This window comes from Centropristis striata, chromosome 18 (assembly GCF_030273125.1).
Source record: "Centropristis striata isolate RG_2023a ecotype Rhode Island chromosome 18, C.striata_1.0, whole genome shotgun sequence".
NCBI lineage: Eukaryota > Metazoa > Chordata > Actinopteri > Perciformes > Serranidae > Centropristis > Centropristis striata.
The window spans coordinates 25694361-25720445 of NC_081534.1; the positions used below are offsets into that span (position 1 = coordinate 25694361).

The following is a 26085-nucleotide window of genomic DNA, read 5'->3' on the forward strand; positions in this document are numbered from 1 at the left end:
CATGGATAAAGGTTTATCAATGGAACGTTTTAAAACACAGCCGATTAGAACTGTATTAATAAAAGGAAAAGTACTGATGTCATTCTGCGTACCTTTGAGTAGAGGAAACTTTCTTTGAGGTTGTTGCCTCCTGAGGAGGATCTGCAGAGGCGCCTTGGGTGTCTGATGCAGATTCACTGTCCTGAATTACAGACAAAGAAATGTTAATGTTTCATAAACCAACAACCCAGAGTTTAAGGATGTTATGATATGCCATTTTCATACTATAGTATATTGATTTGTCACAAAAGGTCAAATTTTAAAATGACTAAAAAAAGCTTAAAATGGCCTAATTATACTCTGTTGATACATATTAGAGAATAATCTGGCCAGAAATGACCCCCTTAAAAAAGTCATACTTATATATGTCAATTTTTGCCAAAAAAGGTCAAGTTTTAAAATGCCTAAAAATGCTTCAGAATGGTCAATTATGGGCTGTTGATACATATTGGAGCATAACATGGCCAAAACTGATAACACAATACTATGGGTTGTCCAAAAAATTACCCCCTCAAAAAAGTCATACTATAGCATGTCGATTTTTGTTGAAAATGGTCAAATTTTAAAATGACTAAAAAAGCTTAAAATTGGTCAACTGTAGTCTGTTGATACATGTAGTAGTATAGGTTGTCCAACATTAGCGAAAAAACACCTTTATGGGATGTCCAAAAACTTAAAATATAAAATACTCTTCACTCTTTCAAGATGAGATATATTCTAAGTTATTGTTTGTATGAAAGGCTACTTGTTATTCTTCAAATGTATTTTGTTATTGTTTGTATGAAAGGCTACTTGTTATTCTTTAAATGTATTTTGTTATTGTTTGTATGAAACTACTTGTTATTCTTTAAATGTAGTTTGTTATTGTTTGTATGAAAGGCTACTTGTTATTCTTTAAATGTATTTTGTTAATGTTTGTATGAAAGGCTTCTTGTTATTCTTCAAATCTATTTTGTTATTGTTTGTATGAAAGGTTACTTGTTATTCTTCAAATGTATTTTGTTATCAATTTTTGTCAAAATTGGTCACATTTTAAATAACATCATCTTAAAATGCCTAGAAATGCTTCAAATGGCCTAATTATACTCTATTGATACATATTAGAACATAATATGGCCAAAAATGACCCACTCAAAAAAAAGTCATACTATACTATGTGAATTTTTGTTTAAAATTTTAAAATTTTAAAATGCCTAAAAATGCTTCAAAAGGGTCAATTATGGTCTATTGATACATATTAAAGCATAATATGGCCAAAGAATTACACCTTATAGCATGTCGATTAGTCAAAAACTGTAAAAAAAAAACAAAACAAAAAAAACACAAAAAAACCACACCAAAGCACTAAACTTATTATATTATACATTTTTAATCACATGCTTTCAGTCATAGGAGTCACGAGTGAGACAGCTGGAGGGAGCTCTGTAGAGCTGATGGTCTTCGTATGGACAGGAGCCAGCTGAGGTGGTTAGTGTATCTGATCAGGAGGAGCTCCGGGGACATGACTAGTAAGAGGCCCCGGGATCAGCCCAGAACACGCTGGTGGGATTATATAGCTCATCTGGCCTGGGAACACCTCGGGTTCCCCCAGGAGAACCTCTTCTGGAATACCTAGCTTAACTTTCTGCCTAATAAAAAGTTTGTGTGTGTCACATGAAACAAGATTGCATTTCTAGCTTTTATGTATTACTGATGTCTCTATAATAAAACCTGCATTGGTAAGTCTGTCTGTTGTGTTTTTTCCACCCCATCTACCTGAATTACATTGCATTAAATGGTCAAAGTGTCACCTGTTCACACCCATTCATATGCAGCTGGCCAAAGCTACCATGCAAGGTGCCACCTACACATCACACACAGACGGCATGTTCATAGTTAAGCTCACCAGACGCTGTTGCAGGGTGCTGAGGTCCTGATCCACCTGCCTCAGCAACAACTTCAGTTTGCTCCCCGTCACATGGAGCTTCTCCTGGGCCTCGTCACTCTCCTCATCCTCCGGCTGCAGCTGTGACCAGAGAGCCTGGAGGGAGGCCTGCTGAGTCTGCCTGCCCTGCAGCTCCTCTCGCAGCTCCTACAAACCATACAGATTAGAGACGGTAACGGTGCAGCCGAGCAGGAAAAAGAATACTTGACAGTAAATGATGATCTGCTTACTGTGAGCGTGTTGCGGTGTTGCTGCAGGGCCCTGACAGGAGTGTCCACGTCACTGATGTCCACTGCAAACCGTCTGCTGTCTGCGTGGGCCAGCCACAGCAGCAGAGAGTGGAGGGTTTCATGGAACTCCTGTGTGGAGAATGATGAAAGCAATAATTAGATTTGTTGAGTAAAAGCTGTCATATTACAGTAAAAAACAAACAAGTTATGCAGAATGGCTCATGTTAGATTTATATGTTGCAATAATGCAGTAAAAAAAACTGCCATAGTATAGTATGTCGAAAAAGTAAAAAATGTAGCCGAAAAATAAAGATCGGTGATATTTTTGTCCAAAAATATATTTTTAAAAAACCCAACCATGTCATCTTTCCAAAAATCTAAAAAAAGTCATGTTTTTTTTAAGTGTCATTTTTAAAAATACCTAAAAATGTTAAAAACTGACCGTTATAGTCTGTCTATACATATTATATAATTTCTACAGAAATTAGAGAAAAATATCAAATATATAGGATATCAAAAATTTTGTAAGAAGATGGTGGTATGCCAAAAATTGTCAAATTTTCAAATGCCTAAAAATGTTAAAAAAGCCCCTTTTATAGTCTGTTGATATAGACATATAGATTATAGGATGTCCAAATTAAAAAAATAAAAAATAAAATGTCATAGTATGACGTTTTTTGTCAAAAATGTTCAAATTTAAAAATGGCTAAAATTATTAAAAATTACCCTATTATACTCTGTTGATACATAATATGTAATTTATGCAGAAAAAAACAAACAACAGGATGTCAATTTGGAGAAAAACAAAAAAGTCATACTATAGCATGTCGTTTTTTGTCAAAAATGGTCAAATTTTAAAATGGCTAAAATTGTTAAAAATTACCCTATTATAGTCTTTTGATACATATTATCATAAAATTTACGCAGAAATTACAAAAAAACACCATATTATAGGATGTCCAAAATTTGGAGAAAAACAAAAAAGTCATGTCGTTTTTTGTCAAATTGGTCAAATTTTAAAATGCCTTAAAATGTTAAAAATTACCCTATTATAGTCTTTTGATATATATTATCATAAAATGTATACAGAAATGAGAGAAAAACACCATATTATAGGATGTCCAATATTTGGAGAAAATAAGAAAAGTCATGTTGTTTTTTGTCAAAAAAAACGACATGCTATTAGTTTAGTTTGTCCAAGAATGCCAAAAAAAACTTAAGGATAACATGTTGATGGTGGCAACTGTACAGTATGTGTATATGAACATGGAGAACAACGTTACTGACATAGTCTCAGTAATAGTCTTTTAGTGAAACCTGGTGTTGTGTCTCACCTGGCAGCGTGTCAGCGTCTTCCTCAGGCTGCTGTCCCACTGCTGCAGGCCTGTGCAGGCTCGGCTCCAGTCTCGGTTCATAGCAGCCAGCCGGTCCTGCAGCTCTGGAGCCTCCTGGGCTCGCAGGTTGACGGACAGCATGACGGACTTGTAGTGAGCAAACATCTTCTGCATCTCCTGCAGGAGAACATCCATGAATACAAACAACAAAAAAATAAAAACGTATAATTAGGTCTTCTGTCTGTTGGATCTTAAATTTCACCTTTAGTTCTTTGGCTCTGGCTGCCATGTCCTCGATGCTGGCTGCAGGGTCGGACTGCCGGTGGCGCTCCAGCTCCGGGGTCACGTTTTCCAACCAGGAAGTGATGTCATCGAGGTCAGCTGTGAGATGTTGGGGCTCCTGGGGGCCGGCACGCAGGTCGCTCCTGGACTGAGCCCGAAGCAGCTCCCAGCGTTCAATCACACCTGAGAGAGCACAAACTATTACTGATGTAGAAGGTCAAATGAGTGACACTCCAAAAATGAAAAAAACAAACATGCCATAGTACAGCATGTCGAGAAAAAGTAAAAAGAGAATACCATGTTGAGTATGGTAATAGTACAGTTTGTCAAAAAATAAATATAAAAACAATATAAAATACAATACAATCTAAAAGCATCATAGTATAGTATGTCCAAAAATTTTAAAAAAACAAAAGCAAAAAAAAAAAATCCTTAGTACAGTAGGTTGAAATGAAAAATGGTCAAAATTTAGTTTGTCCAAAAATGCTAAAAACGCAGTGAAATAGCATGTTGAGCATGGTGATAGTATCATTTGTTAAAAAAATATTTCAAAAATGTAAAAAAAAAATTTTTTTAAAATGCGATATTATAGTAAAACCAGGGACAAAGAAAAAATAGACAAAGTTTAGTTTGTCTGAAAATGCCTTAGTAGAATAGCAAGTTGATCATGGAAATACTATAATTTTTTGTTGTTATAGCATATCCAAAAATTAAAATAAACAAACATATGTCCAAAAATGAAAAAAATGCTATAGTGTAGTAAGTCCAAAAAAAGTTTAAAAAAAAAAATGGTAAAAGTATAATTTGTCAAAAATAAATAAATAAGATAAGATAAAAACAAGATTTATTAATAGAAGAGGTTCTTAATGGTTTAACTGATGTGAAAACGAGACTGTTTCCTGAGACAACAGCAGCCGTTCTCTCCATGTGTCTCACCTGACTGTTTCTCTGAGCCGATCAGTCCCGTCAGCCCGAGCTCCTCCGGCTGCTCCTCGTCATCCAGGATCAGCGAGACTCTCTTAATGTCCTCGATGCTGCCGCTGCACTGAGACATGAGGCGCAACTGCAGACACAACATGCACACTTTAGTTACTACTGACTGCTGCTGAAGCATTTACTGATCTTTCTCAGGTAACTGGCTCTGAATACTTCACGTACGTAGCCCTGCTTCAGAGGGGTGCTGGTGAGGGCGGGCGGGGCCTCTGAGTCCAGCTGCACAGATCGTGTGTCTGCAGCTTCCTCTGATCGCCATCGTGGAGACTCGTGGACGGCCATGCTGGATACTGAAATACAAACCAAAAATAAGAGTTATACAACCAAGTTTACTGCATGTTTTACATTTTCCGACTGATAATAACCCATGACTTGGTCAGTGGGACAAATTGTGAGATGCATGTTGCCTAATTGTAGCTCTTTATTTGGATGATAAAAACATCAGGATCAAATTATGAATCACTCCCAGATTGACAGAATAAAGTGAGATACTGAGGCAAACATGCATCCACTGGAAGAGTTTTAACAGTTGCAAAACTTCACTTATAGTCAGGTGGCTGAGCTAAATAAAGGGGACACGCAAGACAAAAGCACCACATTTTTTCCACATGCTCTTGATCACCATAAATTTCAATTTTTGATGGGAACCACTTCATCAAGATTGCGTGTCGGAGATGGCAGCCATATAAAATCTATGAGAACCAATATATCTTCCAAGCCACTTAGAAGGTCAATCTTGGTGTCAAAATCTACATTTTCTGGGTCATGGAATCCATTAAAGCTCTTGAGAATATCACCAGATGATTATTTGATCAAATAGACATGTTCATTTTGGCTATGTATTTAAAATGCGGTGCTTTTGTCCGGCATGTGCCCATTCTTCTTAAATCTGGTGCTAAGCCGCCTGACTATTACAAGTAAAGTAAAGAAGCCACGCCCCAGGAAACTGAAGCGCCTGTTATCTGTGAGAAGTGATTAATTGACGCCATATTTTACATAGTGCAGCAGCAGAAGAGAGAAATTATGGCAGCAAGCTGTAAACCAGTTCACACCAGTCCTGAAACAATTAAGTCTGGAGTGTTTAATTATAGTGTCAGAGGACATGATAAAAACATCATGGTCACCCAGAAATAAAAAAAATAAATAAAAATGACATATAATTTATGCAGCAACTGTATAAATCAAGCGTCCAGCTAATGACAAGATTGAGCCAAATCAGTGCAGTGTTGTAGGTACAGAGCCATTAAAATCCCTATTTTAAAAGAAATTATGAGACCCCAAACTAATAAAATAAACAATATGAACAGAGGTTTGACATTTAGAGATTTTCAACCTGTATTTAGGCTGTGCCCATTAGCCAGCGAGTGCCCTTTTTAAAATTCAGCCCACATTGTGTCTAAAATGAAGAACAGCCGTTAAACGGAAGAGAAAGAAAAAGGTGGAAAAGGTTTGCGGTGGCAGTGAAGGATTTTCCAAACCACAAAAAATATGGGAAGCAAAGTATCAGAGTGGCAGCAACAAGCAAACAGACGCAGAGACGTGATAGATGAGCTGCTGGAAACTTCTTTCACCACGAAGAGCTGTGAGAGGATTTATTAAGCAGGATTGTCTTTTGCCTACCCAGTGAGGAGGCTCGTACGGCCTCCGGGGCTTCGACAAACTCCTCCTGGCTCTCAGTCAACTCAGCCTCTGACAGGAGAGAGGGTCAGACAGGAGGTGACCATCACTGTGTATGTATGTATAGAGACTGTATCCCAAAATGGATACATCTGCAATGCCGCACTTTCTGTTGTTTTCACGGTCATTTTGAATAAGATCGCCACCAACAGTGCAGGTATAATTGATTTATACATATTTAACAATCTACATGTAAAATTTAATTTATGTACATGGAGATGTACATGTCTAATTACAATACGAAAGTAATTCTGATGAGAGAAAGCAGTAAGAACGCTCGGTTGACACTCAGGCCACGATCTTAAAAGTACATCTGTATTTTATTGTGAAGGACAGATGTACGGTCCGGGTGTGTTGATAACAATGGCTGATAAGGGTGTTATTTATTTTGCTTATACCAGAAACATCCTATATCCCCCGAAAAACTCAGCAGCCCCCATTGTTTTACACCAAAGAGATCCAAGTGTCCGATTTGGGATACAGTTAGCGCACGGCTAATTTACCGGCGTTAGCTTCCTTTTGCCGACTCTGGTGAACCAAAGGCTAACGTACACGGTTAATACAAATACGGTTCAAAAGATAAGAAGTTAGACTTTAGTTTGACACCATTTAATTAATTGTAAGCATAACATGATCATTTATATTAGTAGTAGTATGTGAAATTTTGATAGAATCTTAGCCAAACGGTGTCCGATTTGGGATACAGTTACGTTATATATGTATATTTAAAGAGAAGGCAGTAAGTGGAAAAAGGTCATTAATCCGACAGATGCTAATGTTCTGAAGGAGTGCTGACCGTGTATTTATTTGCATGTTGAGTTCAAATATCAACAATCTTTCTCTAAAATCGTAGATTTCTTTAATATCTTTAGAAAAAATCCCATTGAATCTGAAGTGTATCACTTTCAATTTGTATCTCAAAAGCTTAACCTGCATTTCAACTGGAGGTCTAAATTTACCATTTAAAAATCACAGTCATGTATGAGATGTTGCCTGACAATTTGAAGTCTATGTGGTCTGTTATTTGTGAAAATGGCATCTCAGTTATATGGCTAAATACGTCATTTTCTGCCACATGGAGTCTCTCAATCAAAACAATATCAAGAGATGGAGTTTGGTGACGTAGTGAAGTATTGTGGGATCATTTGAGTCGTTCTCTTTACCACCACTGACGTCTCACTGGAGTCAGTTTCTCCTTTTTAGGATTCCTTCAGTGTTTTATCGTTTAGGAGAGTTGAATACATACACACACAGGGAATCGAAACCAGTAATATAAACACTGAATAAAGATGTTAAAAATCTGCATTTCAGAGACGCTGTTTGGCGCAAAGCCTCCAGGAACATTTGCTGAGTTTGTTTCTCTGATAACTTCAAATTCAGAGGTTTAGAAGATTTTTACTGGGAGACGAATTATCCACAGAGGTGTCCTCTTCTCCAAAACAAACGGACCAGTTGATCAAAACCGGTAAGAACCCTGAATTAAGAAGTTTCACATTAAATATCAGTGTTTCTCTGATGTGGTTTGGCAAAAACAGAACGTCCCAGAGGAGCTGTTGGCCGAGCTCCTGCTAACGTTTGCTCAGCTTGTTTCTCTGATAACTTAAACTTCTTAAAAAATCCTTCATCCGGTTGACATGTACAGTAAAAAACAACCAAGATCAGTCAAGTGTGTCATAAAAATGTGGCTTAAAACTGGATGAAAACGGCTTCTGGCAGACATCCACAATGCTGACACATGGACAAAGGAGATATGATATGTGTCTAGTCGTTTATAGATGTTTCAATGTGGAAAATTACATATTATACCTTTAAAAAAACTCACAGCAGGGAAGCTAGGATATTTAAAGAGTGTGTGAGGCTACCTGACAACGCGCTGAAGTAAGTTCTGTCATCTTCGTGTTCTTCGTCCTCCTCATCGTCCTCATGTGACGACGACCCTCCCACGTCTCCGGTGTGGTCCCACTCCAGCGGCAGGGAGTCCACGCTCACTGGCGTCTCCCTCCCCGAGCGCTCCAGCGGCGAGGCCAGCAGGTGGGTGGGCGTCGCCGGGAGGCTGCCTTGGCTCCGCCCCAACCACGGCCGGCCAATCAGCTCCAAGCTGGACTCCAAGGAGAAGGTGGACCTGGAGAGCTCCGGCTCTTCTTTGATCAGCTTAGACAAAGAAATATTACATTAATTATAAAAAAATTTTTGAATGCGAAATACCCAAACAGTGTGGATGGAACTATGAGTTATAATACCACTTTAAAGGGCTTAATTTGAATTTAAATATAGGTTAAAGTCAGATGAAATTAACAACAAAATTAGGATGAAGTTCAGGCAAAAATATAAAGTGAAATAAGTTGGTGAGCAGCAGTATCATAAGCTAAGAATCACTTCTCAAAATGAACATTTGCAAGTAGTTTGATCTGCAAAGCTAGCTGAGAATATCAAATAGATAGTATGAATTGGATCAAAGATGTACGACATAAAATAACTTTAAAAAGTGAGATATGCTTGTTAAAAATGAGTGAGTGACTGGGAGAACGGACTGTGTGTGTGCTGCAGCTCACCGGGGGCTGGCTGAGGCGCTGGTGGAAGCGGACCAGTCTGCTGAAAACCTCCTGGCAGTAGGAGTGCAGCTCCTCCAGCTCGTCCTCTATCAGAGCTGCATCCTGCGGCGAGCTCTTCTGGATCAGACCCTCTCCAAACACGATCAGTCCGTCGATGCGCTCCGTGTTCAGCGTGATCTCCTTCTGGAAACTCTGCAGGAAAGATGGTTGGATGGTTGGGTGAACATAGAGGCAATTTTTCAGAAAAGCAAAAGGAACCAAGCATTATAAAGACTCTGGTAAATTAACTGAAGGAGAAACCTTACTTAAAAATATATATACAGTTGCAAGATAAAGTATGTGAACTCTTTGAAATTACCTGGTTTTCTGCATTAATTTGTCATATAATTTGATCTGATCCGCATCAAAGTCCCAAGTATAGACAAACACAAACAGTTATAACATTTCATGCAGATGCAGATCAGATCACATTTTATGATAAATAAATGCAGAAAACTATGTACTTTCAAAGAGTTCACATACTTTTTCTGTAGTTATAAAAATGAAGCCAGTGCCTAAACCATTTTTACATACATTATTTTCTTATGGTTGCAGGGTGTAAAAAACTAAGAGAACTTACTGAAGAATTTGTAAGTATCAGACAAAGTAAGACGGAAAAGAAATGCCGGTTCTAGAAGTTCTTGGTGTCAAAGCAGATATAAACAATATAATATGATGCATTATGTGACATTGTTAACAAATTGGAAACAGAAAAACCTACTTAAATTTGCAGAAAGATGTAACACTTTATTTTCACTAAAAGGAAAGGTTTTAGTTCATATGGCAACCCTTTTAATATATATCAGATGTAAGATATACCATGATCTCTTTTTGCTGTATATTGTTCTCTTAGTTTGTTGTACTCCTTTGTATAACACATGTGCACAAAATATGTAATTGTATTTTAAAAATAACAACAAACAGAGGTTAAAAAGAGAAGGAAAAATAACTGAGGAGTGCTTTTTTCTCACACATTGAGCTGATTACTTTGTGTCTTTTATGGTCACTATAAAACAAGTGTCTGTCTGTCTGTCTGTCTGTGTGTCTGTCTGTGTGTGTGTGTGTGTGTGTGTGTGTGTGTGTGTGTGACCTTCTGTGTGTGGTTACAGTGAGTTCTCACATTGAGCTGTTGGATCTTGTGATGGACGTCGCTCTCTGAAAAGTGTTCCACGTTGGTGAGCTGCAGGTCGAGCTCAGTGAGCCACACCAGCATGCTCTCCCTGGTGCCTTCAAAGTCCTCCCTCTGCCCGGTGAAATACTGAGGGAAAGAAGAAGAAATAAAAGATTATGGGCAAGAGAAAAGACAGGCATATACACCACAGGCCAAAAGTTTGGAAGCAAGATCAAATTTGTACAAAAAAGTATCATAATTTCATTGCTATACTTTGCAACAAAAAAAGTTATTATTATATAAATAGTCACTTATTAGAACACATTTTTACTTTAATTATCAGATCTTTGGGTTTTTATTGCTTATACTTTGGGTATCCTTCTTTCCTTAATGAATAAATCTGTACTCTTGTTTCTTTACTCAGATGCTTCAATTTTAGCCATTTCTGTGGTAGTTTGTTGAGATGTATTGGGGGTTTTGTATCCAAACTCTCAAAAGCCAAAGAGCTAAAGCGAATAATGCAAGCTGTGATTTGTTTTTTTTACTTTTGCACTGAAGTTGTGACTCTTCCAAATAGTCTCAACACTAAAACTAAGCCCTTCTTTTCTTTTCTTTTATTCAGCAATGGTCTGGTAACCTCAATCAATACCTTAAGGTCAATTGAGGAAAATGGTTCAGTTCAATAAAGGTAAAGTCTGATCATGCAGTAAACACATCCAAAAATCCAAAGAATCCAAACTGGTTTTTAAGAAAGCCATTGTGAACAGAAAAATTAAGTTGCTTCCAAACTTTTGGCCTTTTTTGGTAGTGTCTTAATGCATTTTAATATAATATTGACAGTTAATTAGGGGAGAGAAGTTTTGTGTTTTCTTGGATCCTCATTGCACCAGTGAAATTTAGTTTTATGTTACATGTTTTGTTTTATGTATATTTTATGTCTCAGTGTTTCATTTAACATTGAATGCCTTAGATTTCAGTTTTTTGTAGCTCTATAAAATAATCAAATAAAAAAAAATAACTGCATGAAGATAGAGCTGAAAAATAGGCGAATAGAATAATAATAATAATAATAAAAGAAAGAGGAGGGGAGCGCACAATGATTTCAGAGTTACTTAAAAACTACTTCTGACATTTAATCATAGGAACACTACAGCTTGTTTTAGTCCACTCAACTTATTATTAAATCAGCAGTTGGCCTTTCTACAATAATAAAATTATGGAAAGTTCATTCACTCAATAAGAAATGACACAGAGAATAACATATTACTTTTGAGTTTTTGGTCAAACACATACATCACTATTTGCTTTAAATGGGTTTGTGCACACAGAAGACAAAACAGAAAGTGTAAAACAGAAGACACTGTGACAAACAAATGAACAGAAGTTAACTCGACTATCCCTGTTTACGTTCTAGTCTGTGACGGTATTTCAGCCGTCCTGTACCTTGAGTCTGCGCAGGACGGCGGCCACTCTGCGGTGCAGGGCGTCCCAGCGCCGGTTGCCCTCGTGGACCATGGCTTTGAGCTGGCTGGCTCGGTCGGTGCGGTTCTCCCGGGCCAGGCGGCGGTACTGGTTATTGACCAGTTCCAGCTGGGTCAGACGCTCATGAACCTGCCGTTGGAAACCCTAAAAAGAAAAAGGGAGGATGTGATGCACCAATGACTCATAATTATGGGATAATGGCTTCAAAGAGTCTTTGTTACACATTGCACTTGTCTTGTTGTCATGTTTTTCTAACAGTTGTGTGTGATTCCATACCATCTTTATCAAAAAACGGTGAAACAACTAGAGGAAGGAGCAATAATTTTGACCAGAATTTTTGAATATGAGTCATTTTGGTAATTTTTAGAGAAAAAATCCCCCAAATTTGCTGGTTTTAGTTTGTAAAATATGCTGCTTTTCTTATTCTTCTACAAAAGTAGAGAGAATAGATTTGCTTGAGTGACAAAAATAAACATTTATAAATAAATAGATAACAAAAATGTCTGACCTTGTGCTCTTGGAAACTGTGATTGGCATATTTTACTATACAGGCATTTTATACAGAAAAATTATCAATTAATGATCAGCAGATCAACTGACAAATGAAAATAATCAGAGTTTCAGCCGTGAAATCAAATAATCTAAAAGTTAAATTTGCTTCATAAATGTATCTCATAGTAAATTGGTTTGTTGGCAGTGGAAACTGATGCCCTACACTTTAAGAAGTGTTTTTTTTTATATAGTTTTGATTCTGTGATAAATAAAGAGGCAAACACCCTTCAAGTCAGTCAAGTCAATAATTAAAAATTCATGAATTCAGTCAACGAGCGAACACAAACAGAGCTTCATCAGCTCTGTCCCGACCTCGACACTGACCTCGAACTTCTTGAGCTCCTCCTTGGCGACGGTATAAAGGACGTCTGCAGAGTTCGGGTTGGCAGCGGTGCGCTCGGCCATCTTCAGCCAATCTTCAAACCGCGAGTAGTCGTCGAGGAACTTACACCAGAGTCTCCATGTCTCCTCGATCCTGCAGGAGAGATCATACACTGAGGATGGATTTTACAACCAATAAGTGGTAGTAGTGGAAGTTTAAAAGTAAGCTTTTAAACCAAGCTTTGCCTGGATCTTGAAAACAGTGGCATTATTAATCATCTGCAATGATCTGAGCTTTTTATTTGGAGCATTAAACAAAAGGTCTTAAAACATTTTTAATCTTGATTTTAATGATTAATTTGACTACAAATGTGTGTAACATCTTCAAAACTTGTTGCATGGAATAATGTGTGTGTGTGTGTGTGTGTGTGTGTGTGTGTGTGTGTGTGTTAGAGGTGGGAATCAGCAGAGGCCCCACGATACAAATGTATCCCGATACTTGAGTCACTATACGATATTATTGCGATACAATTTATTGCGATTTAACTGTTTAATTCAATCAAGAATAGTTTTGTAAAATAAGAGAACATTCTCAGTCTATTCATCTCATTTCAGTCTTTTTTTTCCCACAATGACAGTCAAACCCACAGACTGACCAACAAAGTATTCAGTCAAACTGAACTAATATCAAACATGTATGGACGACAACAACTGCAGCATTTTATCAAACTTTCCTCGACTTTAAGCTTCACTGCTCTGAATTATTTTGAATGACACATAAAAAAAGCCGAACTTTGCAGCGTTATTTCGACATCTTCCCAACATGATATCCTGATGCACAGGGTATCTATAGATTCCTTAGATCTTCTAGTTTCTTATGATACCAGTATATCTCGAGTATATTCTTAAAAGTGAACGCTAAATGTCGATAATTTACGGCCATGAATCGATATAATACTGCCACACAAAATATCGCGATACTATGGTGTATCGGTTTTTCCCCCACCTCTAGTGTGTGTGTGTGTGTTCCAGTTCCTACCTGAGCCTCCTGTCCAGGGCCATGGCACAGATGGCCCTCCAGCGCTGGTCCAGGCTGTGGCTGGTCTCCTGCAGGGAGTCGCTCTCCACCTCGGTGCCGCCGGCAGCATCCTCGTCCCGCAGCAGGACGTCACACAGGCTGAGCACCGACGCTACGCCCTGCGTGTGCTGCTCGATGTCCCGCTGCAGCTCCTGGACAGACACGTGGACAGACATCACATCAGTCCTAGCATGTGTTAAACATCAGTCAGGAGGACAGGGGAGAGAGGCCACCCACTCCCAAAATTAAACAAAGAACTGAAATTAATTATTAATCATAAAGAGGGACAAAGAGTGAAGTGGGAGTGACAGTGAAGCAGAAACAAAAATTGTGAGAAGGAATATATAATTCAAATGTACCAAAACAAACAATACTGTAAAGACAAAGACAAAATTTTCTTTTTAAATTACAAACTTTATTTTTACTAATTTACTGACTTCTACTGACCTGTTTGTACTGTACTGCTTTTTTTTTTATTATTTAAAAAAGAATAATAATATTCGTTTTTATTATTTATTTAACTATGGAGATTTAGGGTAGATGGCTTGGGGGACTGAAAATTTCTTTTAACTTTCATGTTGTCAAGACAAACTGTCGGAAACAAATACTGATAAGAAAGAAAAATATCACAAAACAGAAGTTAAAAAAAATGGGTGAGAAAAAAAGGAAAGAAAGCCAATTTCAAAAAGAGGTAACCTCAAACGGAAATTAGATTTTAAACACAAAACTCCACACTCAGTTTAATCACTGGCTATGATAACAGTGTGTGTGTGTGTGTGTGTGTGTGTGTGTGTACCTGCTGCTCGGCCAGCCTCCTCTGGATCTCCTGGTGGTGACAGACGCTGTAGGTGATTGGTCGGGACAGCTCGGCTTCAATGCGAGAGAGCCAGGAGCGCAGGTTGCTCATGTTCTTATCCAGCTGCTGCACCGCCACCAGAGTCTCCTTCAGCTTCTTCACCCTGAACACAAACACACACAACGTTTTATGAACTTTTCATCCTTTCATCCAAAACGTAAGAGGTAAATTTGCCATTTATTAGGCAACATAAGCAGCAAATATTCAAGAAATATCTGAAAAAATGTATGGCAAATACTCTTTCTGGTTATCTGCACTACAACTGTTCATATTTGAGGACAACTGATCCATTTGGATGTTTATTTTAATTTAAAACGACGGACAGAACAACAATAAAAACTCCAGTAGCTAAATCTGGTACAAATGATCTATTCTCTTTGTTTGAGATTGTTATTTTGTGCTTAACCCTGACAAATGTAATTAAAAAAAGAATAAATAACTCAGGAAGGGAAACAGAAAGAATAACAAAGAAAACAATAGAAAAAAGGACGCCATGACAGAAAGATTTAAAAGAGACTAAACAAAGAAAGAACATGCAAATAAAAAAAAATCTGAAACAAAGGAAAAACGTGAAAAAAAGTGAAGAAAGGAAAGAAAAAAACCCTAAGGAAGAAAGTCTAAAAGAAAGAAAGTCAGAGACAAATAAAACTAAAGTTAAGCTCTTAACTACGGTATAATAACCTAAAACATCTTCAGGTAACTTACAGTAGAACTTACAAAGTCCCCATGGCAACGGCCCCCCACACACACGCACACACACACACACACACACACACACATACACACTCTGGTGTCATAGCAACGCCTGGGACAATAAAAGCTCTCTTCCGAGGCTTTAAAGCCTGAAGTGTGCCCCATCGGGGAGTTTGAGTTAATTTCCCCGTCTGATCCTTCCTCTGCTGTCTGAGAACAGCTGTGAGAGAGAGAGAGAGAGAGAGAGAGAGAGAGAGAGAGAGAGAGAGTGAGAGAGAGAGACAGAGAGAGAAAGAGGGAGAGAGAGAGAGAGAGAGAGAGAGAGACAGAGAGAGAGAGAGAGACAGAGAGAGAAAGAGGGAGAGAGAGAGAGAGAGAGAGAGAGAGAGAGAGAGAGAGAGAAAGAGGGAGAGAGAGAGAGAGAGAGAGAGAGAGAGAGAGAGAGAGAGAGAGAGGGAGCGGCGGGCTGAAGAACAAGTGGGAGGGTCCCAACAGATGCCGGACACTGGGACGACTATAGAAAAGCTTGTGTGTGTGTGTGTGTGTGTGTGTGTGTGTGTGTGTGAAAGCTTTTAGTTCCGTTCTTAGAGATCCACTTTGGGTTTTGAGACCTTCAGAGACAAGATGTTTGCCTCAAGAGGTTTGTTTTCAGAGTTGATGAACTCCTTTATATAAATGTTTAGAGAGGTTCAGGGCACCAGTAACACCACAAACTAAAAAGGTTCTTTAGGTTGTGGTTCAGCTCCAGACTAAAGAAGCACATCTTAACAAACTAAAACTGTGAAAAGGTTTTTTTAATGGTTTATTATTAGCATTTTTTTTCATAGATACAGTATATAAATTCTTATATAACATAGCAAATATGTATTTATTAATTATTAATTATTATTTATGCATATTTTATTAATAACACCCCTCTCCAAAATAATGGATTGAAATTGTTTTATATTTGTTGGGAAATTCAACTAATAATAAATAGGTGAAAAATGCAAAAAAATAAAAAATAAAAGGGCGAGTGTTCAAAATGCACAGTCTTGGGGAAAAAAAGGTTATTTTTATGGTAAATTATGATTGTTTCTACATAGACGCAGGTCTTATATAGCAGCTTGTGTTAAGGCAACATTAAACAATCTTCAACTGTCAAATATTTTGTTTTAATGATTACTTATTCATATTTTGTTAATTTTTAAAAAAGGAAGAATTTTAAAAAAAATAATGAATTGAAAAACTTTATATTTGTACTAAAACTTTGTTGTGTGGAAATAAAAATTTATAATAAATAGGTGAATATTGCAAAATAAAATAAAAATAAAAGGGCTGGTGTTAAAAACTTAAAAGTTAACGCAAAGTCTTGGAAAAGAGGTTATTTTATGGTTAATTATGATGACACAGTTCTTATATAGCAGCTTGTGTTAGGCAACATTAAACAATCTTGCACTGACAAATATACATTTTTTAAAAACTATTAATGATTAAGATTTTTTTAATTAAAAAAAAGTAATATTCCTTGAATATGTTATATGCGGCCTGTGGCTTATATGTATGTATTGTCTGTACCTGTACTGTTATTACTGTAAAGCAGCTTTATATGACAGCATTGGAGTCCAAGACAAATTTCCTTCCAAGGACAGTAAAGTGTATCTTATCTTATCTTATCTTATCTTATCTTATCTTATCTTAATAAATATATAATAATGGATTGAAAAACTTTACATTTGTTCTAAAACTCTGCTGTTGGGAATTTCAATTAATCCCGAGGCCTAGTTAAAGTTCAAGGATAACGTACAGTATGCAGTCAGTGGATGTTTGTGTGTGTGCAGTTAATGTGTCTTAATGTTTACGGCCGTGTAATGAAGCCATAATAAAGTTGGTGTAAATTCTGAGCAGAAAACACTCTTCCCTCTGCGGATACGACCATCCTTGTCAGCTAGATTGTCTCTGCCTCTCTTTCACTCCCCCTCTACCTCTGACAGCCCAACAAAGGCCAGCAGCTTCATGCCGAGGCCAAACAAAGACACAAAACCCGGTCAGGGGTCCACGCAGAGGAAAGAGGGACAAGAGGAGAATGGACGGAGAGAAACGGAGCAGAAAGGAGCTGGAGGATAAGTGAGGATATATGGTCGCAGTTAACAAAGTGCAGCTGACAACAGGAGGGCTCAAAGTTACTCACACACTGAACTCTTTCCACGTTACTGTACATGTGCTTCTTCAGTGCCATTTTACTTTTAGATACATTATTATGCTACAACTATTTGATTATTGCTTTGCACTAAATAAGCTGGCTGACAATTCTACTGTAACCGTTTATATTTCTATTTTAAAAAGTAGTTAAATGCACAAGTACAATTAAGTAAGTTGAACTTTATGTTATCGAAATATTGTAATAAAAGTAAGTTTTCCAAACCGTCATCCAGGTTTGCAAAGAAATGTCTGAGTTGCTTGGTAAGAATTTAATTATTATACCTCTGTCAGTTATTCCTGGTTTACATTTTGAACAGAATCTTTTTTTTTGGTGCTAGAAGGTTTATTTTACTTTAGTGGATCTCTGACAAACCTCATTAATTTATTTGGTAACTATTTAGTTGTACATTAACTTAAAATAAATAAATACATTTTATAATAATTATTACCCATTATTATTGTTTCTAGATATATAAAGATATTGTTTCTATTTATTTATTTAATATTAATAACTGTTATATCATAACACATAACTGTAACTGTTATGTTTTCTTTTATAATATGTTTTTCTTTCTTAAAGCTAAAAAAAAAGTGGGCTATCACACTTTCAGGCATACTTTTTCCACTTGAAAAAAATGTCAAGCTTCTTCATTTTTGTTTTTTTTAAAGAACCCCTAAACAAAAATAATAGGGATAATATTAAAGGCCAAGGATCCAGGGTAACATTATTCAACATCTTGCCTTTTTGGGATGAAGTCCCCTGAAATCTGGAGGGGACCTCACTTTGAAAATAAGCGATTAATGCATGCCGACAGACACAGCCCCTCCCACACTCTGACAGGGGAGAAAAAGTGGGGGAGTCAGTGTGGACACAAACATATGGTGCTGTCTGAGACTGGAGGTGGGGGCGGCTTGGATGTGCATGTCTGTATCACAGGACTGTCCATCTGTCTGAGGGGGCAGGAACAGTTTAGCATCACAGGGGCTTAACCTACAGTCTGTACATTAGAAGACATGTATTGCTGACAGCTGCAGAGCACGACCAACACAACAGCAGGTGGATAGATCTGCATTTCAGCTATTGTTCAATTACAGGCTCCAAGTTAAAGCCTTTCAGTCCATAATGATGCTCCTTAATGTAGAGTGGCTTTACAGTGAGGGGTGCTGAAAAACCCTCCACACACTTTTAAATTAACAACCCTTTTAGTATTGGCCTTTGAAAAGTCCAGTATTGTATGCTTTCATTATGGGAAAGTGCTTCATACTTATAAAGCACACCCACAGTGTCAGCTGTGGCGGCTCTCACCTGGCTTCTATCTGGTGGAAGAGGTTGTGCCAGCGCTGGTTGACCTCCTGCAGCGAGCCGTGGACCTGCGTCTGCTTGGCCTCGTTACTGGCTAACAGCAGCTGCTCGCCCAGCTTCTTCAGGTGGCTTTTATTCTCACTGAACAGGTTGATTTCCTCCATGCAGTCCTGTGGAAACACGACAGGATAGAGTTGAGCTGCTTTATAAACGTGTCTTGGAAAACCTCACAAACAGCATATATCCAATGCAAATTACATAAAAAACTTTTTGGAATTTTTCGGAATTTATTTATGTTTTAAATTATGTCTTAAAGGGATAGTTAAGATTTTATGTAGTGAGGTTGTCGAGTCAGTACATCCTGTACTTCCCATATTTGGAGAAGCAGGCAGGAGTAGTTTATTTTACAATATTTTCACTGTTTTACCTTGCTGTCAGACACCAATTTCTGGGAGGAACTGAAGCGGTTATCTATGTTCTCTATTAAGCTACACAACTCCTTTTAACAAAAAAAAAGTAATTTTACACAGAATACAGGAGTTTCAGGTCCTCTGCTGCCTCGATCAGTTAGTTAACTTGTGTTATTGCGTGACTTGTGTTTAAAGATTTAGCTCTGATTCACCAAAGTCACACAATAACACACAAAAAAACGAACCACTCGACACGGTGGTAGGTCAGAAACTCCGTGAGGTTAAATTACTGTTTCTGTCTAAGGAGTCTAGTGGCTTTGAAGAGAGCAAAGATAACGATTTCGGTTTCCCCCATGTGAATGTAAACAGGGCTGTCTGATGGCAAAGTAAAGCAGTGCAAAATTGAGTATTAACTTAAACTGATAGAGCCATTTTTGGGTGTATAGAATACTTTAAAACTCAGCAGTACACGGTTTAGCTTCTGTGATTTTACTCCTGCCTGCTTCTCCAAACTGGGGCGTACCGACCACCATCTACTGTAAGTAATACACTGACTGTTGATAAGTACCTCATACAACAATACTTCAAAACTATCCCTTAAATAGGTAGAGTACCACAGCATTATTAGGTAAACTACATAATTTAGTGCCCATATAATACGGATGTAAATTTCAGCCTAAATATCATGAAGATCAACAATAGTAAACTGCAATTTTTTAAAGCTCATTTGTTCAATCTATGATCACTTTAACCCTTTATTTAGGCAAATAACTATATTTGGTTACTTCAGGTAATATTTTGAGAAAAAAGTTGCAAATTTACTAGATTAAAGTGGCAAATCTACAAGAAAAAAAGTTGCAGATTTAAGAGATTTAAAGTGAAAAATCTTCGCGAAAAAAGTCGCAGATTTATGAGAAAAAAGGGGAAAAAAGCTAAATGTTTCTCCCAGATTCACCACTTTAAATCTCATAAATCTGCACATTTTTTTCTCGTAGATTTGCCACTTAAATCTCGTAAACTTTTTTCTCAAAATATTATTTTCATATGTTTTTTTTTACACATTCTGGCAGTATGTAATATCCTCCAATATTCTCTAGGGTTGAAATTTGGAATTTGCAAGTATTTCAATGAGTGTCCTATTAAGGGTTAATTAAAAAGTATGAGAAGTAGGCATCTTAGTTTTGACATAATATTGTCTGTAACATCTGACCAAAAAACACAAAAATATGGATTTCAGTTTGATTTAAAAGAAGAGTAATGCTCCATAGTGTCAGTTCCTCTTTTGATTATCTCATTCATTCATCTTTCCAAACACCTGTCTCCAGCCCTGGAGCAGCTATCACCAGGAAGTGCCGTCTTTAGCTATGCAAATAATTAAAAGGTGGCTATCAAGTGCCACTAATGTTCTCATCTCATCTAACAGCCCACAACAACGATGCTGCAACCAATTATTATCTTGTTGACTCAATGAGCATGCTTCGTGATGAGAAAGGAAGGTACAAAAGGCTTTCAGTCACTGAAAGGACAACTGTGGAGTGTGAACAAAGGACAGTGCAGCCATTCCATTCCAGGCCACCATCTGTTATAAACAACATAATTCATGTTGCTCATGTATGGATTTAAACCTACAAAAGTGGAGTCCATGCCATGAATCTCAGGCTGATTGTGGGGAATAGTGTGCAGGAAGTATCCTGTATAAAAGTTTTATGATGCAATGAGATAACATGCAATGTAAGCTCCTAGAAAAGTCAAATTTCAACCAAAAAAGTATTTGTGTAATTTTATGTGGATAGTTATACAATGTAATAAATTATTTACTTAATATATTTGATAAAAATGTATTAAATATAAATGTGTCCTTGATTTTGAGGCAGTTGTTTAAGTAACTTTAATATAAAATGTTTGAGATAGATCACATTAAATCTAATCTTTATGTGTATGTAATTCTAAATCAAGATAATTTTGAATTAATCCAACACAATAGATTTAGTCTGTTTTTAAGTTATTAACTCAACTTGTAACATAGTTAGATTGAATTAATAATATTGCGTGCAATCTGTTGCCTCAATTTTATTGAATAGCTATTGTTTATCTTTTTTTACAGTGTACAAATACACTCAAAAACAATAATCTCATTAAGGTCTTTGACACAAAATCTTATCAGGTGGAGCCCTGATTTGTGTCTTTTTTTGGAGTTTTCCCATAAAACAGAATGGGAACAAAAAAGATAATAATAATATTAAAGAGATGTCGTACCTTCTTCAGTTTCTCCACCATTTCCTCGATGCTCAGATCCCCATTTTGGCACACTTTGTTCTCCATCTGAGTCAGCCAGTCACAGAACTCCTTGTTCTTGTCGTTGAAGATGGTCCAGGCATTGAGGCGGTCGGCGATTTCTTGTCTGCGCAGCGAAACCTGGGAAGAGTCAAAGCAGGATTTAGTAACTTTGCACATGTTATGACAGGGAGACGAATGTTAAAGTAAGTTTGGTTAAGTAAGGTTTCATTTTGACCACACTGGTGTAATTTTAGATTAGAACTCATACAATTTGGTACATTTCCATAAGCTATTAAAATACTTCTAATACTTTAGAGAAATACAAGCATTTATAGAGATGGCAGGCCATCTCTGGAGATGGCTAAACTGCAGTTAGAAGTGTTCAATGTTTCAATAAATTTCATCCAGTCTAAAACAGGGTTAATTATTTTATGTATCCAGTATATTCTTATGTAATTATACTACACAACAGTACATTTTATAGATTTGAGTTTGCTTCAAACCTGATAACCTGATAAATTACTGAAGAAAAGTCCAGTTGAACACCACAGATTACGCAGTACAGGAGTAAACTAAAAAAACAAACAAAAAAAAACAGCAAAATGAACAAAACATGAAGTGTTTTCTATTATTACCAGTGCCATTTTAATCTCTATCAGACTCTGTAATCAACTGAATTGAGAGAGATCCCCACAGGGACTCTGGCTGTTTGATAAAATTAACAAGGTCCATTTTCCTAATGACAGCTTAATGCCATGAAAACACCCCATTACATAGCTGAGGAGGGGGCTGATGATCTTTTTGAGGTTAAAGGGCTTAGCGGGCCCACGGGGCATGTTTGAACCGGCTGTATTTTACCGTTCAGTGGCATTTATTTGATTTTAAATGAGCCCTGCTTTGGGTTTAATGTACTAACACTGCTGGGCCTTTTTTCTGGACTCTGGAGAATTTAGGGTGCACTGTGAGCTGGCGTCACCCCGCGAGGACTTTGTGCTCCCCCTGGAACAATAGAGCCTGTCCCCTGAATCCCTTCAGCCCAGCCAGGCCATCTGCTCAGCGGACCATTCCAGTGGCTTCCCCCACCTGCAACCTGTTAACTATGCAGAGGAAGCTGCTGAGGCTCAGAGCCGTGCCCCCCGGCCACGCCAGGAATTAATGGGGATGAAAAATCTTGTGTGATACAACAGCTGAAATGTATCTGTGCTTTCTCAAAATAACCTGACTGAATTTCTTTCCATCAGCTTCACAATTTAGCAAAAAAAGTGTCTTAAGAAATAAACTTTGAGATGGCTGAAGTGTGTATTTTGATAAATGGAAAAACAATGATTCAACCACCAACGCATGTAGGATTTTTCTTTTGATATTTAACACTTTCCTGCAGTGTTTTTTAGGAAAATATGTATCACGTTTTAGGTTTCAGAGCTAACATGTTAGCATGAGCAGCTATGATGACTCTACTGATAACAAAGATACTACTACATACAGCACGGCTACACAATTAATTTTTATCAAAATCACAATATGCACTAATGCAATTTCTAAATTGCAGGAGATGCAATATTTGCTAAAGGTAAAATATGTATCAAAATATAATTCTGAAGTCATGAAGACAGTCAAATCATACAGTCATGGAAAAAATTATTAGACTACCGTTTTTGTTTTTTTTTCAATTTTTTGTTAATTTTAGTGCCTGGTACAACTAAAGGTACATTTGTTTGGACAAATATCATGATAACACCAAAATAACTGATAAGAGTTTAATTTAAGAGCTGATATCTAGACATGCTACCAGGCATTAAAATGAACAAGAAATTGAAGAAAAAAAGTGGTCTAATCACTTTTCCATGACTGTATTTTACTGACTGAAAAAAAAACAACTTCGGTTCGGTCGAGAAACTTGCAAAACAAACACTTTGATCATTTCAACATAATTAAAATAAAGATGCAAAAATGATATTTCACTGTATTATGGTGAATCAAACCACAATATGCAATCCAAGTCAAACAATTGCAAGAAGGTGGTCTTTCCAGATCATTCAGCTCTAACACACAGGACACCAAACATCAACAGAAAACAAACTGGCTGCTGTTGCTGCATCTGTGCCAAGACAGGAGCAGGTGGACGCAGCCACTTCTAACCAGGGACCCAATTAGCACGACTGCTAACGATCCCATAACCTGAATAACTGACAAAAACGTCCCGAGCTCGTCATAACCGTCGGCTTCTCAAGAACAAGAGTGTGTTTGTGTTTAAGCCACAAGACTTAACTGTAGGAATTTGAGCTGGTTTCTATACAATAGAGCTGCTTTCACCAATAATGCACTTCACAGAATTAAAAGCCTGTTCTGTTCAGGAGTTTCATGTGATTGTTATGTTGACTCTGAGCCAGGACCCTAATTACAGCCCGAAAAGCTTCCAAGTGACTATTTCTAATCATGCTTCACTTTTCATTCATATGCTGGTTCAGGCAGGGAGAGCTCCCTTTTGGAAAACTTGACTTTGGCGAAAATCAAATCCAGAACCTTCCCCATACAACATGTTAAACAACATTGATTGCGTTTTGGCCTTTTTGCAGAACAAATGTCAAGAAAACAAATGAACGTGACCAGTTCAGAGGCAATAAGCTGCAGAGTTAACAAGAGGAAGATCATTTTCCCTCCATGAACCAGCACATGTTGCTCTTTTCTTAAACAAATGAGTGTGTACGAGTGTGTGTGTGTGTGTGTGTGTGTGTGTGTGTGTGTGCAGCCCCAGAGGTGCAGAGGCTTTGTGCTGCTGGTCAAAGCCAAGACTCAGCAAGTTTTCCCTCCTTCTCTCTGTCTCTTCCCTCCAATCCTTCCTCTCCACCTGCACCATCCACACTCTCTCTCTTCCTGTGGTTCATTTTATGCCATCCCTTCCTCTCTTTCTCTCTTTCTCCATTTCTTTCATCAGTTCTCACCTTCATGCACAGCTCTTCCCATTGCCCGTGGAGTTGCTCCAGCTGCTGCTCCAGCAGAGCCGAGTCTCCGGCCGCGACGTACTGGGACAGGTCTGTCTTCATGGTGGCCAATTCCCTAAATCCACCGGCCAAACGCTGCAGAGAGAGGTCTGCCTCCTGCATAACACACACACACACACACACACACACGGACGGTCAGACAGCCATGTACAAGCTACCTCTTCCTCGCTCTGACCATGCAGATTAAAGGGCTGTGGACGGGACAGGGGGAGGGTAAAGGGGTAGAAAGGGGGAGGGGAGTGAAAGCATGGGGGTATTAAACAAGGGAAAGGGGGGCAAACTCAGAGGCGCTCTGGTGGGACGGGGGGGGGGCTACTGATGGAGTTTAGGGGTGGGGGGACTTTGGTCAGTTTTCTTTCTCCAGCAGATTCATGAAGCTTAACTTGGGGCAACTTTATTCTTTAACATCATACACATTGTACAATGATCTGATCATTTTTACAGTGACAATTCTATGATAAAACCATTGTTTGTTTCATTCTTGAAAGTTACTATTGGTACTGTTAATGCATCTATTATTTATTCATTTTTCTATACTATCTTTAAATTTCTTTTATACTTTTTACCTCTATGAAGTCAGACGATTGATTTATTATATAGGTTTTTATCCCTCTTGTTTTAGGGGTTACACTGGTTCGGGAGGAAGCAATTGGAAATATATTATATTTATTTAAATGTTATATTGTAAACTGAATGTTTCGCATAAAGTTGTAAAAAAAAATTTTCCATTAAAAGCTACAGCCATGGAAAAAATTATTAGACCACCCTTGTTTCCTTCAATTTCTTGTTTCTTGTTATCTAGCCATTTTCTTAAAAATGATTTTGGTTATTATCAAGAAAACCATGGAAAATGGGTAAATATCAGCTGTTAAATTAAAATCTTCTTATGAGTTATTTTTGTTGTTATCATTATATTTGTCCAAACAAATGTACCTTTAGTTGTACCAGGCTACCTGACATTAAAATTAACAGAAAATTGAAGTAAAAAAGTGGTCTAATCACTTTTCCATGACTGTATTTTACTGAAAAACATTTTGGTTTGGTCGAGAAACTTGCAAAACAAACACTTTTTATTTTTATTTTAATGCCTGGTACAACTAAAGGTACATTTGTTTGGACGAATATAACAATAACAACAGAAATAGCTCCTGAGAGTTTAATTAAAGAGCTGATATATAGCCATTTTCCATGGTTTTCTTGGAAATAACCAAAACCTTTATCAAGAAAACCATGGAAAATGGGTAAATATCAGCTCTTAAATTGAACTCTTATGAGCTATTTTTGTTGTTATCATTATATTTGTCCAAACAAATGTACTTTTAGTTGAACCAGGCATTAAAGTGAACAATAAATTGAAGAAAACATGGGTAGTCTTATAATTTTTTCCATGACTGTATGTCTATTTTTATATTAGGAACAAGGGACTGTTGCTACTCAGTCAGTCAGTTCAGGCAATGGATTTTAAACAACACAAACATCTGAAACATCTGCCCAGTGTTGGAAAATATCTGAAGAGTGAATGATGATCACAAAAAAAATCATAAACAAAGAGTAAGAGCATGAGCCAACAGCGGCACATTTCTCTCACCCGCACTAGTTTATTTATTATGGAACTGTGAAATAAATTCAAAATCATGAACTATGAATTAGTTAATTATTAATTTGTGTGACCTTTTTATAAGACACTGACAAGATTCATAACCCTTTGAAAGGTGCCTTGGGTTCATTTTTAGTCCACTACTTGCTCAT

At 37.4% G+C, this 26085-nt stretch overlaps 1 protein-coding gene across 1 annotated transcript in view; it reads right to left on the reverse strand.

Annotated features, from left to right (window-relative positions):
* LOC131990719 (nesprin-1) overlaps positions 1-26085 on the reverse strand; it is a 109610-nt gene that overhangs the window by 1232 nt on the left and 82293 nt on the right. The window contains exons 96-113 of the mRNA XM_059355834.1: positions 24277-24432; positions 21314-21472; positions 18651-18817; positions 14411-14573; positions 13576-13766; positions 12540-12690; positions 11625-11807; positions 10191-10328; positions 9032-9223; positions 8342-8630; positions 6423-6491; positions 4968-5092; positions 4746-4872; positions 3790-3992; positions 3528-3704; positions 2194-2322; positions 1925-2110; positions 93-181 (exon numbers count right to left, since the gene is read on the reverse strand). Coding sequence (XP_059211817.1) covers positions 93-181; positions 1925-2110; positions 2194-2322; positions 3528-3704; positions 3790-3992; positions 4746-4872; positions 4968-5092; positions 6423-6491; positions 8342-8630; positions 9032-9223; positions 10191-10328; positions 11625-11807; positions 12540-12690; positions 13576-13766; positions 14411-14573; positions 18651-18817; positions 21314-21472; positions 24277-24432 — 2894 coding nt within the window. The remainder of the gene's footprint in view (positions 1-92; positions 182-1924; positions 2111-2193; positions 2323-3527; positions 3705-3789; positions 3993-4745; positions 4873-4967; positions 5093-6422; positions 6492-8341; positions 8631-9031; positions 9224-10190; positions 10329-11624; positions 11808-12539; positions 12691-13575; positions 13767-14410; positions 14574-18650; positions 18818-21313; positions 21473-24276; positions 24433-26085) is intronic.